This window comes from Bathycoccus prasinos, assembly GCF_002220235.1.
Source record: "Bathycoccus prasinos genomic : Chromosome_3".
Lineage (NCBI taxonomy): Eukaryota > Viridiplantae > Chlorophyta > Mamiellophyceae > Mamiellales > Bathycoccaceae > Bathycoccus > Bathycoccus prasinos.
In genome coordinates, this window is record NC_024006.1 from 248,519 (window position 1) to 262,338 (window position 13,820).

Sequence of the window (13,820 nt, forward strand, 5' to 3'; positions counted from 1 at the left end):
AAAACTAATACAGCGACTTCCCCGACGCGATGTTTTTCGTGCGTACTTTCAAATAGTATTTCGTAAACACGTTATGTTTCTCTGAATACACAGGGATGTATAACGTTCGCGCGAGGAAATCGGTCGATTTTGAGTTATCAAGAAACGGTAAACTTCTGACCACATCCCAACCGTAATCGTTTGGCTCTGCTTTGAAATATTTTTGACTGTCGTTTGTTTCGTCGGTTTCGACGAGGAAATCGCACGGCGAAGACGCGTTTGGAAAGAACCACTGGTTTACATGCGCTTGATTCTTATCGTTCAAACCTACGGGTGCACCCGCGGTACCTTTGCCGGCGGCACTTTCGAAATACATCGGTAGTGCGCCGTTAAATGCGCCTTTAATGAACCGTATTCGGTACTTTTCATTCGGTAAATGAAAATGCGAAGGAAATCGGTACCACTCGTCGCCGACGCATACGTTAATATCGTCGCTTGGCCTTTTATCCGGGAGCCACTCTAAAGGGTTCACAGGTAACGAGGCGTATACTTCAATCGGCGCACCATAATACGTAATTAATGCAAAAGTCCTCGATGCCGATAGCACTATGAACAACATCAACGATAAAACGCCGAGTAAAGCCCCGAGGAGCGAAAACGCTCGTTGCGACGATTTAATAAACTGCCCAATTTTAGCGCGCTTAATGACGCGTGAAAAGGTTTTGAACGTATCGAATATCGCAGCAACAGTTATACCAGTCGATAACGCTAAAGGACCGTAGACGATGTACAAAAACCGTTCCTCTTTATGCGGCATCAAAGAGAAAAATACCAACGCGACGTGAAATGGCAACGCGCAAAATAAGAGCGCCAACCAAGGCACTTTCCTTCTTTTACTCGTGGAAGAAGAAGCCTTTGTTTTCTTCTGCTTCGCCTCTAAAATACGTTGAAACGCGTGCGAAAACAACGCCATTATCGGCGCCACGAACGCCAACGGAAACGCGACGTTGAAATGCAACGCTAAATTCCGCAAATAAAACGACCAATTCTCCGTCCCGTACAGCTCGGAGCCTCCGGAACCTCGAACGTTGTACTTCACGATGTTCACTAACGAACTCGTCCATTCCGTTTTGAGTATTCCGTTCGAGAAACCACCGTAAAAGAACGTATCGCACAAAGTGGACAAACAAAATAACACCACTGCCGGTAAAACGATCGCTTTCGCCGTCCTCCACGCGCTCACCATCCACATCGACAACGCGCCAATCGGCACGCACGCTACACCCGCGAAGGGCCATCCGAGTAAAACGCCAACGACGCACCACATGCACGCCCTCTCCATCGCCCTCGACTCAATCACCAACGTTTCCTCGACGACGACATCGTCGCCATCCTCTTCCTCGTCGTCTGAAACCTTCTCTTTTTTCTTCTTCTTCTTCACCTCCTCCTTCGCGATGCACTCCCCGAACTCGTCTCGCGTCGCTCGAAAGTTCGCGTACTCGATTGAACTCGCCACCGCTCGAGTCACGCACATCATGGCAAAACTGTTCGGCAACATCGCCGTCGATGAGACGTACGCTCCGGTGGCAAAACTGAGCACTAAAAGTACCGTCGCTCCGATTTTCGGTTCAATCTTCAAACACTCCTCGACGAGAAAACAGTCGCCTCGTGCGCTCAATATCGCCAACAGCACGCGAATCGCGTAAAACGCAACCTCCTTGCCACCACCGCAGCCGAGTAAAAACCGAGCGGGTAATCCAATCCACGCGTGTAACAAGACGTACAAATACGATCGCAACTTGTATTTTCCGGAAAGCTCCCACGATTGCAGACCGATATCGCACAGGAGGAAATGTACCGGTTCGATGGTTTGGAAGGTCTCGTCGCAATCGTGGATGAGATTGTGAAACGCAGAGGAAACGCGAAAGGTTAAGAGTACGAGGAACAAACGCGAATGCGACGAAATTTTGTTCTCGTTCTTCTCGTTTGCATCTTTTCTCGTCGTCCTCGTTTTGAGTTTAGTAGTAGAGGACATTATTTACGCGTTCGTGCGTCGCGAAAATGTGAGCAACATCCACTGAAAAAGGGATAAAATGGAAACCAAATCTTCACTCATTCGAGCGCGTAACGAAGCTTAATAAACACACACGAATAAGAAGATAAAATGAGCGAACCGTCGTTCGAAGCGGCCGTGCGCACGTTGGAGGACATGTTCCCAGATTTAGATCCGATCGTGGTCCGTTCAGTTCTGGACGCCAAAGACGGGGACATGAACGAAACGACGACGAAATTATTAGCGATGAGTCGAAGCAAACGAGGCGGAGCGGAACCGTCGAGAGGAGGAGGAGGAAACGGGTACGGGGACGCGCCGAGGAGCGAAAGCATGGGAGGAGGAGGACTAGGAGGAGGGATAGACGTAGGAGGTGGGGAGGAGATTAATCCGTACTCGAGAGATGCCAGGTAAGGTTTAGGAAGGCGCATCATCATCGCGCGTTCATTTCTCTCATCATCATCTCTCTCGTTCTTTTTACGCGAAGCGCGCGCGATCGATGTTCGCATAAAAAGGAACGAGACGCGAACGGTTTTCGAACCGTTCGTCCACTTCTTCGCGTTCGAAAAGTGTTCTCACGTGCAAATTATCGCACATCGACCGCGTTTTCGCGACAGAGAACGTGATAAACCGAGCGGATGTGTGCGTTCGCGCGCATCGTTTCAATCGCTCGCTTTCGTGCTTCGTTTTCTTTCTCTTGGGTGGCAGCTTCCTCGAGAAAAAACGAGACGAAAAGCAGCTTTCACATAAAAATAAAAACAAAAAAAATATTGACATCCCAAACGCAAACTTCTTTCTTATTAAAGGCACAGCAGCGTATACAACAGCCAACCACCTCCGGACGACGACGACAACTTTTGGGGATGGCTCACCGGGGAAGAGAACGGGCGAAGGGTCCCGGCGTCGAGCGCGAATTACGCCACCGGAATCACCGAGGACGACGACACGTTCAATTGGTTGGCGAACCAGGCGAATTATTACGCCGGGGAGTTATCGAGAAACGTGAAATCTATGACCGATGCGATCGCGGAGGAGTTATTGGGACCAGCCGAGGACGAGGAAGGGGATGAAATTGAAGAGGAGGACGATTCGGTGAGAGGGGACGGGCACGTCGTGGCCGGCGGGGCGACGTTGAACGCGAGTAGAAGAGGGAAGGTGAAGGAAGAGAAACCGAAAATGAAACCGAAGAAGAAGAAAACGCCGCGAGAGTTGGAAGAAGAGGACGATCCTTTGGGAGGGTTTTTGGAGTTGCTGGGTTTAGAGGACGAGGAGGACGAGGAGTACGTGCGCAGAGACTCGAAAAAGGACAAGTAGTTGAAATGTGAGATTTATTTTTTGTATGTTACGTTCGTCGTTTGAGAATGAGAGATTGAGAGAGAGTCCCGGCAGCGCGAGAGAAAGATCGAAGCGAGAGATACTCTGCGAGAAGACCACCACCGTGTTATTAATACTTATTAGCAATTACCATTATTATATACCAATCATTCAATATTTTCATCCGAATATTCGACGCGAGTTGACCACCGACGTGAGCGAAGAGGACGAAGAAGTCGAGCTTCTCGATTTGCGCGCGGTGTTTTTCGCGGTCGAGAGAATGTGCGCGGATGAATGCGAGAATGGTTTATGCAAAGCTTCTTTTCGTTTTTCTTTTTCGCGTCTCCGGAGCTCTTCAACAGTCACCGGACTACGCACGGGCGCATCCGGGAACCTCTCGAACCGCTCCGTCGCGAAAGAGTCGTTCCATTCAGGCTTTTTTTTATTCGATTCTCTTTCGACGTCATCCGAGACATCCGAGACGATAGATCTTCGACCTTCTTTTCTTTGCTTCATCTCTTCCGTTCGCTCGCTGTATCGTTTTTCAAAATCAATGCGCGTCGATGCTTTGCTCATACTTTTCTTTTTCTCATCATTTACTTCGTGTAACTGCACAGCGCTGCTCTTCGCTTCGCCTCCCATCATTTTCTTCTTCGCGCGCGCCGTTTCCGTCCTCCTCTTCTCCTCGGCTAAAATCCTCCTCGCCAACGCAACCGCTTCAGCTTTTACGTTCCTCTCCATCACTCGGTTCTTCATCTTCTCCTTCCGCAATTTCTCTCTCAACATCGTCTTCTCGTCTTCAATCGTCTTCTTCTTCTCCTGAATTGCGTCGTCCTCGTGACGTCTTTTATCCTTTAAAACTTCTTCAACCGCTTCCTCCTTCGCCCACACCTCCTCCTCCTCCTCTTCCTCTTCGAGCGTCTCTAACACCCGATGCGGCGGCCGAGATAACCTCGGCACGACGCTCTTTCTTTCCTCCTCCTCCGCGAAAATTTCATTCTTACTCTTTTCCTTTTCCTTTCTCTCAAAATCCCTCTTCGCCAACGCGGACGCGCGTTGCCACTCGTGAAAGTCAACGCCACACGGAATGTCCCATGTCGTCGTTTCTGCTAAATCCCCATCATCTTTTCTTCCCGAGATGGTAAAGTCAAAACATCTTTCTTTCACCACCAAAGGAGAAGAGCGAGAAGAAGAAAATCGCTCTCCCTCCTCTTCGCCTCTCTTGTGGTGGTTTTGCGTTTCATCGCTCACCCCCCTCGTCATTATGTGATTATATTTCCCTCTCTGATCTCAAAAAGTTTTTGTTGTTGTTGTTGACTTTTTTTTTTGAAGCAAAAGCAAAACAACAGACCAAATTTTTTTTCTCTCGATCGTCAAAAAAAAAACACGAGAGTTTTTCTTCTCTCTTCTTTGAATTGAATTGAAAATATGCTCTTCGCGCGCAGAGGAGGAGGAAAGGGGTTGAAGAACGCTTTCGAAGACACGCTGAGAACGCGGCAGCTTTTATTGCACTTTTCCTCCTCCGCTTCTTTTTCCTCCTCCAAATCGAGGAGCAGTGATGATGATGCCGCGAATACTAAAGATTCATTCCGGTACCAAAAACTGTTCGATTACGAAACGAAGAGAAAAACGCCGTGGAAAAAGTTGACGTCTGAGTACGTTTCCGTCGTGGAGTTGTCCGAAGGTGGTGGACGGAAGCAAAAGTTCCTGAAAATCGAACCGGAAGCGTTGCGTGTACTCTCGGAAGCGGCGATGATTGATATCGCGCATTTACTCCGACCAGGGCATTTGCAACAGTTGAGGAACATTTTAGACGACACCGAAGCGTCCAAGAACGATAAGTTTGTCGCGCTGGAACTGTTAAAGAACGCGTGCGTAGCCGCGGGGAAAGTTTTACCGGGGTGTCAAGATACCGGGACCGCGATTGTCGCCGGGTACAGAGATATGGGGGTTCTGACCGATGGGAACGACGAGGCGTTGATATCGAGAGGCGTGTACGACGCGTACGTGAAGAGGAATTTGAGGTACAGTCAAGTGGCGGCGACGACGATGTACGAGGAGAAGAATACCGGGTCGAATTTACCCGCGCAGATTGATTTATACGCGACGAACAGTAGTGGTTTTAGCGCTAGCAGCAGTAGTAAAAGTAGCGACAAAAGCAATAACACAACGGAGGAAGATAAAGTGCCGGAGTACCATTTCCATTTCATGGCGAAAGGCGGCGGGTCCGCGAACAAGACGTTTTTGTTTCAAGAAACGAAAGCGCTTTTGAATCCTACGCGCATGAAGTCTTTCTTGGAAGAGAAGATAAAACTTCTGGGAACGTCGGCGTGTCCACCGTATCATTTAGCGCTCGTCGTGGGTGGATTGTCCGCGGAACAGAATTTGAAAACCGTGAAAATGGCCTCGGCGAGGTACTACGACACGTTGCCAACCACCGGGAACGCGTACGGCCGAGCGTTCCGCGACGTCGACTTGGAACAACAAGTTTTACAAATTACGCGAGAGATGGGCATTGGCGCGCAGTTTGGCGGCAAATACTTTTGCCACGACGTTCGCGTGATTCGTTTGCCGAGACATGGCGCTTCGTGTCCTGTCGGTTTAGGCGTTTCGTGTTCTGCCGATCGACAGGCGCACGGGAAAATTACCAAAGACGGCGTGTTCATAGAACAACTGGAAGACGACCCAGCGCATTATTTACCGGAAATCAAGATGGGAAGCGAAAGCGATAAAAGTAACGACGTCGTAAAAGTTGACCTGAATCAACCGATGGCAGAAGTGTTGAAAACCTTATCCAAGTGCCCGGTCGCTACGCGTCTCTCCTTGAGCGGCTCTTTGATCGTCGCGCGCGACATCGCTCATGCCAAACTTCAAGAGCGCTTAAACAAAGGCGAGCCTTTACCGCAATACATGAAAGACCACCCGGTGTATTACGCCGGTCCCGCAAAAACCCCGGAAGGTAAAGCCAGCGGTAGTTTCGGTCCAACCACCGCCGGTCGCATGGACGCCTACGTCGACGCGTTCCAAAAAGCCGGCGGCTCTATGATCATGCTCGCCAAAGGCAATCGCTCCAACAAAGTCACCCGAGCGTGTAAAGAAAACGGAGGCTTCTACCTCGGTTCCGTCGGAGGCCCTGCCGCTATTTTAGCCGAAACCAACATCAAAAAAGTCCAAGTCCAAGAGTTCCCGGAGTTGGGAATGGAAGCGATTTGGAAAATCGACGTCGTCGATTTCCCCGCCTTTGTCGTCGTCGACGATAAAGGGAACGATTTCTTCAAAAAATGGAGCCCGGAATAAGTAATAGTATTCGAAGAACAATAGTATAGGATTGCCTTTAAAACCGCAAACAATATGGTCATATTACTACATTTTCTTTCGATTTTTCCTCAGTCTTGTCTGAAGAAGAAAAAAATTTGAAATTTGAAATCTCCTTCACTCGAAACGCGCGCGCTGCTAACTCACCAACAATGAACGCGTACGAAACCAAAGTCCTCCAAAAACTCCGAAACGACTTAGAGCGTGAAGGGTTCCACCTCGCCCCGGGTTGGAGAGTCGCCATCGAAACTCGGAAATCCGGCGCGACGAAAGGAGGGACCGATAAGTACTACTTCTCCCCGGATGGACGAAAACTGAGGTCGAAAACGGAAGTGATGCGGTTTTTATCCTCAACTACTTCCGATGAGAAGAGCAAAAGAGGAGGACGAGGAAGAGCGACGAAAGTGGCGAAGATGATTGAAAAGGAAAACATCGCGGAAGAGCATAACACGAAGAAGGAAAAGAAGAAGAAGAAGAAGAAGAAGAAGAAAGCGGCAACATTCGGTTTGAATTTTGAAAATCGACAATTAAAGGAGCAAGAGGAGGACTACGAAACGCAGACGAAGCGTCAAAGACTCGAACACTATCGAGAGCAATTTCCTCAACATCAAGAAAGAGAAGCGACAATTTTCGTCGCCGGGGTTGAAGAAGACGAGGAGGAAGACGACGACTTAGAAGACGGTATAGTGCAGTTGCAACAGTCGCAAGACTCCGAGCAAGGGTTTTGCGAGTTGAGCTCGTTCGTGCACGAGTTGTTGGAAGCGCCGAGGACCGCGACGACAACCGCGACGACGACAAAAGTGAGACAAAGCGCAGAAGATTTAGCAGAGTTAGAAGAAATGAGCGAAGAACAGATGTTGAACCGGTATTTTCGGTTGACTGGGTTTGAGCCGCAATACGCGGACGTGTACGAGTTGAGGAGGATGTTAGCGAGCGTAAGCAGAGGACACGCGAGGAACGCGATGATGGGCGGCAATAATGATACCGGCGGTTTAGAAAGAACAGCGAGTGGTGAGTTGAAGTTACAAAGAGAGTTGGTGTTTGAAACCGCCGAAGCGAAATTTTCGAACGCGATGAGTGCGGTGCCGAAATATCTTGGGAATACGACGTACGCCAGAGACGCTTCGCCCGCGAGGTATCCAATGGCGATTACAACGACACCAACAATGACGATGCATCAACAACATCACCAATATCCATCAGAACATAATCAACGTCAACGACCCCAGGATCCATCTTCGTCTTTCATCATGCAACGCGTCACTGGTTCGCGCTTGCAACAGCAAAATAGTCAAGCGATGGTCGTCGGTGTCTCGAAAGCGTTCGATCCGCTTGACCAAACCACCGTGAACGAAGTCTGCGGAGCTTTATCGTTACAGAACGAAGAAGCTAAAATGTTCATCTCGCAAAGAGACGACGAGCTGCGCCAAATAACGACAATCGTGGAAGGATGTTTGAGAGACCACCGGTCGGGTTCGATTTACGTCGGCGGCTTGCCCGGTACTGGGAAATCGTTAACGCTGGGTGCGGTTGAGAAAACAGTCAAGAAGTGGTCGTCGTCTGCGACTGGCGTCGCTAAATCGCGCCCGCCAAAAGTCTGTTCGATCAATTGCATGGCCATCCAAGGGAAGCCAACGTCCGTGTTTAAGCGCATTTGCGAGCAATTAGACATCGTGCCTACGGAGGAAGACCGAACCCGAGGTAAAGCCGAGTGTTCGGACATGTACGAAGTGTGCGCTGAAATTGCCGCTTTACGTCGGTTCGTGAGTGGAGGTAAAGTTAGTGGTGAAGCCGAGCGGTACATGTGCGGCGACGACGAGGACGATAACGACGGCATCGATCACCGCCTCGCTTTGATGAACGGTGATGCTGCTCATCCGCACAAAGCCGATCACCACTTGTCAATGGTTATCATCCTTCTCGATGAAATGGATCAACTCGAATATCGCGAAGCGGCTATTCTGTACGAGCTTTTTGCTCTTCCGTCGCTCCCGCATTCGCGGTGCATTTTGGTCGGCGTTTCCAACGCCATGAACTTGACAGACAAAGCGTTACCGCGCCTTCGCGCGCGCGGATGGGAACCATCCTTAGTGCGATTTACCGCGTACACGTCCATTCAGCTCAAACAACTGCTTTGCGAACGCGTGCAGAAATACGACGCGTTCGAGTTGAACGCCTTGGAACTTTGCGCGCGAAAAGTTTCTGCGCAAACCGGGGACATGCGCAAAGCTTTGCGCGTGTGCACGGACGCCTTGCAACTCTGCGTCGACGAAGCCAGGCTCCGATACGAGTCCATTGAACGCGAAGGGTGCGTCATCCTCGACAACGGCGACGTCGTCGAAGGTCCCGCGCTGGCGACGCTGCCGCCCATCCACAAAATCAAAGTCTCGCACATGGCCAGAGCCGTCTCCAAAATCTTCCAAAACCCAGTCGTGGAAACCATTCGAGCTTTACCTCAGCAGCAACAAATGATCTTGTGCTCGTGCGTCCGCGTATTTGGCGAGAGAACTGACTTCAACAAATCCGCGAAAGAAATCACTCTGCGCGAACTCCTCTCCCGGTACACCAACTTGTGCAAAGAGGCGAAAATACGCGAGATGGTCCCTTCGGATTTTAGCACCGCGTGCCAACGACTCGCAGATTCTCGATTGTTATCCATCAAAAACGGGTCGGAAGAATACAACAGACGCGTTCACATGTTGGTCCAACGAGACGACGTCTTGTTCTCGTTGCAAGGCGTGCGGTTCTTCGCGAACTTGTTAAGCGTCTGACGCCAATGGGGAAACATAACATAAGCGCGGTAATACTTACTAGAGAAAAATTTAATATACACCTGTACTTTGTTTCTTGACCTTTCTGACGTTCAATGTACGAAAGGATGTGCAATTTAATTCTCAACTGTGTCAAAACATCTCACATCGTTCTTTGCGTGTCCTTTTAGTCCCGCTACGTTCATTTAAATACTAGGGTTAGATGATTTCGTTTCGTCACATTTGATACAAAAATACACGCACAATACAACACAATACTAACACCTTTTAATAAACGAATACTCATGCTGATGATGTCCAAGCTCTCGGTATCATCGTCGTTATCAGCACAATCATCATCGTTGTTACTACGCCGCGTTGGCCGCAAAATCGCCGCGCGATCGAGGAAGAGTACTACTTTTTATAAGACGGGGAAAGCGTTTGCCAGTTCCGAGGAAGGCGGAGAAGGAAAAGAAGAAGAGGAGTGGGCGGCGATGGGTTCGAACGCGAAGAGCAACGTCGTCCCGCGAAAGCCAACAAAGTTAGCGGGGACGAACGCGCCGGAATATATGCACGGCGTGTTGGCGTTCAATCGCTTCTACCCGGAAAACGCGAGAGGCGACACGTTCAACCGTCATTTGTTGGTTGCTTTGGTAATATTTTTTTCCGTTTTAGATACGTTTTTGTGTGTTTTCATCGCTCTGTTTTTCTCTTGGACGAGTACAAAGACGACGACGCAATCTTCGGCAATGATGGAAAGAAAAATCCCGTAACACGTTTCATGCTTATGATATTCGTCGTTATATGATTACAAAAGATATTGGTTCAAATTCTGAGCCGAAGATGCGCGAGAGAGAAGAGCGGTCCTTCTCACATTTGTTTCTCTTGCTTCGTCGATTCGATTCGCGCGTGCGTTCGGTAGCAATATAACCCGCGCGCCAGTGCGTCATCGTTCGAGTTCGATACCGACCCACGTCCTTTTTCGTTTCGTTTTTCTTTCTTCATTCTCATTCAATCTGAATTTATTGCAGGATAAAGGCGTCAAAGAAAGCGCCAAGGTTACCGAGTGGGTCGTAGATAACATCTACCGCCCGGGAGATTTGCTTCATCTGGTTCACGTGTCGGACCCAAACGAGCTTGGAGGATACATGCTTCCACCGGACGGTTTATGGACGTACGACTCCGCCATCGCGCGATACAACGCCGCCGATCGCGCCGCGCAATCGAAGTTTTGGGAAAACGAGCTCAAATCCACGGAAAATATGCTCCAAGATATCGTCGAGCAAACGCACGAGTACGTGGAGCAAAAACACGAGAAAGGTTTGTCTTTGCACGAAGATATCCCGCAACCGGCTATTGAATTAGACGCGCTTTTAAACGTCCAATATCAAAGCACGAGCGATGTCATCGTGAGTAAAGCCGAACAAGTGAACGCGGCGATGATAATTGTTGTGAAACACGACAAGGGATGGTTGACGCGATTGATCGAAGGGCAGTCGATCTCGACCAACGTGGAGAAGAAGTCAAAAATTCCGGTTTTGGTTTATCACGCAGGACACATGTTGACAAAAGAGGAAGAGCTCGAAGAGAAAGAGAAAGAAGCGAGACAACCGGGTGGGAAACACGCGTCGCAGACAAAGTTGTGAACATCAATTTTCATTTTATAAAAGAGCGGGCCGGCGCGCGAGAGAGAGAGACTTGTAAAAATAACATTTCAGTACAAATATCACATATACGCATCTCGTAAAACGTGTTTAGTCCTTTCAAGCTAAGCATTCCTTCACGTACTTGTACGAGTCACTCCATACCGCTTGGCACATATCGATGGGTAACTTGTCTTGCGCGTTCTTCATGTTCTTGTTGGCGCCGTTTTGCAACAAAAAGTTTACGATTTCAACGTGCCCTCGCATCGCCGCCCAGTGTAAAGCGGTGTTCTCGCCCATATCCAAAGCGTCCACTTCGGCACCATTCTCCACGAGAAAACGGACTGTTTGCAAATGCCCGTTGTGTGCGGCTCTTTGTAACGGCGTATCTTTCATCAAACCGGCTTGTTGAATGTCCGCGCCTTCGGAGATCAACAAGTCGCACACCGCCGTGTGTCCATTCCCAGCGGCTAAAAGCAACGGTGGATCCCCGCAATGATCCGCCTCGTTCAACGGCGCGCCTTCGTTGATGTGTTCTTTTACCCAATCGTAATAGCCATCGACGCAATCGCGCCAGATGTTCGATTTGTCCGGGATGAATCGGCCAGTCTGTTGTTTTGTTGAAGTCAGAGGAAAACGCATTGCATGTGTGTCAGTCCGTCCCGAAGGTGAGAAAAAGAGAGAGAAAGAAGAAAGATATCAATACGTGCGCGCGTAACCACGACGCGAAAATAAAAAGAACGAACGCACGATCAAGTCAAACGGCATCTCTGATGCGTTGTTTATATATCTCGCGTTAAAACTCTTTTCGAGCGCGCGTCTCTATGAATGGGTGTTTGTTGTGCAGACGGGGTTGGAAATTCTTTTTCGTCGAAATTGCAAAAAAAGCGTTTTCGATCGTTTTTTTCCTCGGTGTCTCGAACGCATCAGATCCGGTCAAACCCTCCTCAAAGAGAAGAAAGCACCGCGCGAGAACATCGAGAAGAAGTAATAATAATAACAGTACTGGTAATAACAACAGCGTTGAGAATAGTATTATGTTCCTCGAAAAGTTTACCGGGCAGTGCAAATGTGGAAACGTCCGTTTTTCCGGTCGAAAACTATTTTACTCGTTCGCCTGCCATTGCGACGCATGTCGAAACGCGTACGAAAAACAAGGGAAAGGTTTCGCGACGCCGATTTTAGGATTGAAGATGTTCACGACGGTCAAGTGCGAAAAAGAAAATTCAATCGAAACGCAAACGTACGAGACGAAATCGTCCACCGTTTTCGGAGGCGTGAACAGGATGAAGTGTAAGTCGTGCGAGACGTATTTCGGGTCGAGAGGTTTTGGTCTGTATTGGGTTTTTGAGTTTATGAATCAGAGTCTCTGCGCGGACGCAAAAGAGGATGAAATCGTCGCAGATTTCTACCTGAGCGACTCAAAAAGGAGCGAATTATCGTTACCTACTCGCCCGCATTTCTCGAACGATTGGATGTGTACGGCGATGTTCGTCGTATACTTTTTGAAATCGGTATTTTTCGACAGCGTTCAAGACGTGTTGTCCGTCGCGTTTGCCGAGAACATTCGAGAGGAAGCGCCCTGTATTCTCTTGTAAAATATTTCTTCCAACTGTGATGTTATGAAAGCGCGAAAGACCTGTATTATTGAATCGTGTTGTATACGAACCAGTGGTATATACGGGCTGCTGGAATTGTCATCTATATATTTATATATATATAAATACAAGTAAAATCTACGAGCATCCACGCGCTCGTTCTATTCCTTCGAAGGATCGATTAACTTTGATTTCGGCGTCCTCTTCGCCTTCTCTTCCACTCCACTCACGCCAAACCTATTCCTCAACACTTCCATCACGTCCGCGATTTCCACGCCTTGCACGTTCAGCAACACCATCGCGTGATACAACACGTCCGCGCACTCGCTCGCCGCTCTCTCCTTCCCTTCGTCCTTCTCGTACGTCTCGCACAACTCGCCCGCTTCTTCTCTAATTTTCGAGCACAGCAACTCCGGATCTTCCAACAACCGTCTCGTCCAACTCGGTTTCGCCCCTTCCTTTATCACCTCTCGTTTCCTCTCCGCAATCGTCGCCTCTAACTCGTATAAAGTCGTCAGCGCTTCCTCCGCTTTGTGCCTCCCGTCCTTCGCCGCGCCTAAAATCAAACCGTCTGCGCCGTCCACCCTTTTGTAATAACACGTGTGCGCCCCCGTGTGACACGTCGGTCCCGTCGGTACGCCTAAATAAATCAAGGAATCCTTGTCGCAATCCACGTGCACTGAGTCGACGTTGATAAAATTCGAGGAACTCTCGCCTTTGCACCATAACTGTTGTCTCGAACGAGAGAAAAAGCACGCTTTTTTGTGTTGTAACGTGTACGCAATCGCCAAGCGACTGGCGAAGCCTTGCATCAAAATCGCCCCGGTATCGACGTCTTGGGCGATTGCGGTGACTAACCCGTTCGAATCGTACTTTAACGAGTCCAGAAATTGTTTCATCTCTTCGGTTTCCGGGGAAACGTCCGACGGTTTCGTCAGAAGACCTGCCTCGCCATCCGACGCTGCGTTTGCTATTGGTGTTCGTCTTCTCCTCGTCTTTTGATCGACGAAATGCGTCGTTCTCCTCCTCGAAGAGGGAAGGATTCCCGCGGATGATACTAACGACGACGCTGCCATCGTAGTCTTCGCGATAGGTACACTGTGTATATAAAAGAGCGTGGGAATGTGTGTCGCTTTTATCCACATTTTTGCTTCATTTCTTTTCCCCGAAC

At 49.1% G+C, this 13,820-nt stretch overlaps 9 protein-coding genes across 9 annotated transcripts; 5 read left to right on the plus strand and 4 right to left on the minus strand.

The window, feature by feature from the left end:
* Positions 1-4: 4 nt before the first annotated feature.
* Bathy03g01390 (unnamed protein product) lies at positions 5-2,014 on the minus strand (the record flags this gene model as incomplete). The annotated part of the gene is made up of 1 exon (XM_007513918.1): positions 5-2,014. The coding sequence occupies one exon, from the start codon at positions 2,012-2,014 to the stop codon at positions 5-7; it is 2,010 nt and encodes a 669-aa protein (XP_007513980.1).
* Positions 2,015-2,143: 129 nt separating this feature from the next.
* Bathy03g01400 (predicted protein) lies at positions 2,144-3,343 on the plus strand (the record flags this gene model as incomplete). The annotated part of the gene is made up of 2 exons (XM_007513974.1): positions 2,144-2,439; positions 2,836-3,343. The coding sequence occupies 2 exons, from the start codon at positions 2,144-2,146 to the stop codon at positions 3,341-3,343; spliced, it is 804 nt and encodes a 267-aa protein (XP_007514036.1).
* Positions 3,344-3,523: 180 nt separating this feature from the next.
* Bathy03g01410 (unknown protein) lies at positions 3,524-4,606 on the minus strand (the record flags this gene model as incomplete). Its single annotated transcript, XM_007514149.1, has 1 exon — positions 3,524-4,606. One exon carries the CDS (start codon positions 4,604-4,606, stop codon positions 3,524-3,526), a length of 1,083 nt encoding a protein of 360 aa, XP_007514211.1.
* A 165-nt stretch (positions 4,607-4,771) lies between these two features.
* Bathy03g01420 (fumarate hydratase) lies at positions 4,772-6,640 on the plus strand (the record flags this gene model as incomplete). Its single annotated transcript, XM_007514343.1, has 1 exon — positions 4,772-6,640. One exon carries the CDS (start codon positions 4,772-4,774, stop codon positions 6,638-6,640), a length of 1,869 nt encoding a protein of 622 aa, XP_007514405.1.
* Positions 6,641-6,810: 170 nt separating this feature from the next.
* Positions 6,811-9,429, plus strand: Bathy03g01430 (predicted protein; the record flags this gene model as incomplete). The annotated part of the gene is made up of 1 exon (XM_007513993.1): positions 6,811-9,429. The coding sequence occupies one exon, from the start codon at positions 6,811-6,813 to the stop codon at positions 9,427-9,429; it is 2,619 nt and encodes an 872-aa protein (XP_007514055.1).
* Positions 9,430-9,722: 293 nt separating this feature from the next.
* Positions 9,723-11,054, plus strand: Bathy03g01440 (predicted protein; the record flags this gene model as incomplete). The annotated part of the gene is made up of 2 exons (XM_007514292.1): positions 9,723-10,061; positions 10,440-11,054. 2 exons carry the CDS (start codon positions 9,723-9,725, stop codon positions 11,052-11,054), a joined length of 954 nt encoding a protein of 317 aa, XP_007514354.1.
* A 117-nt stretch (positions 11,055-11,171) lies between these two features.
* On the minus strand, positions 11,172-11,693 carry Bathy03g01450 (the record flags this gene model as incomplete). Its single annotated transcript, XM_007513968.1, has 1 exon — positions 11,172-11,693. The coding sequence occupies one exon, from the start codon at positions 11,691-11,693 to the stop codon at positions 11,172-11,174; it is 522 nt and encodes a 173-aa protein (XP_007514030.1).
* A 182-nt stretch (positions 11,694-11,875) lies between these two features.
* On the plus strand, positions 11,876-12,649 carry Bathy03g01460 (unknown protein; the record flags this gene model as incomplete). The annotated part of the gene is made up of 1 exon (XM_007513861.1): positions 11,876-12,649. One exon carries the CDS (start codon positions 11,876-11,878, stop codon positions 12,647-12,649), a length of 774 nt encoding a protein of 257 aa, XP_007513923.1.
* A 161-nt stretch (positions 12,650-12,810) lies between these two features.
* Bathy03g01470 (predicted protein) lies at positions 12,811-13,794 on the minus strand (the record flags this gene model as incomplete). The annotated part of the gene is made up of 1 exon (XM_007514247.1): positions 12,811-13,794. One exon carries the CDS (start codon positions 13,792-13,794, stop codon positions 12,811-12,813), a length of 984 nt encoding a protein of 327 aa, XP_007514309.1.
* Between the last annotated feature and the right edge of the window lie 26 nt (positions 13,795-13,820).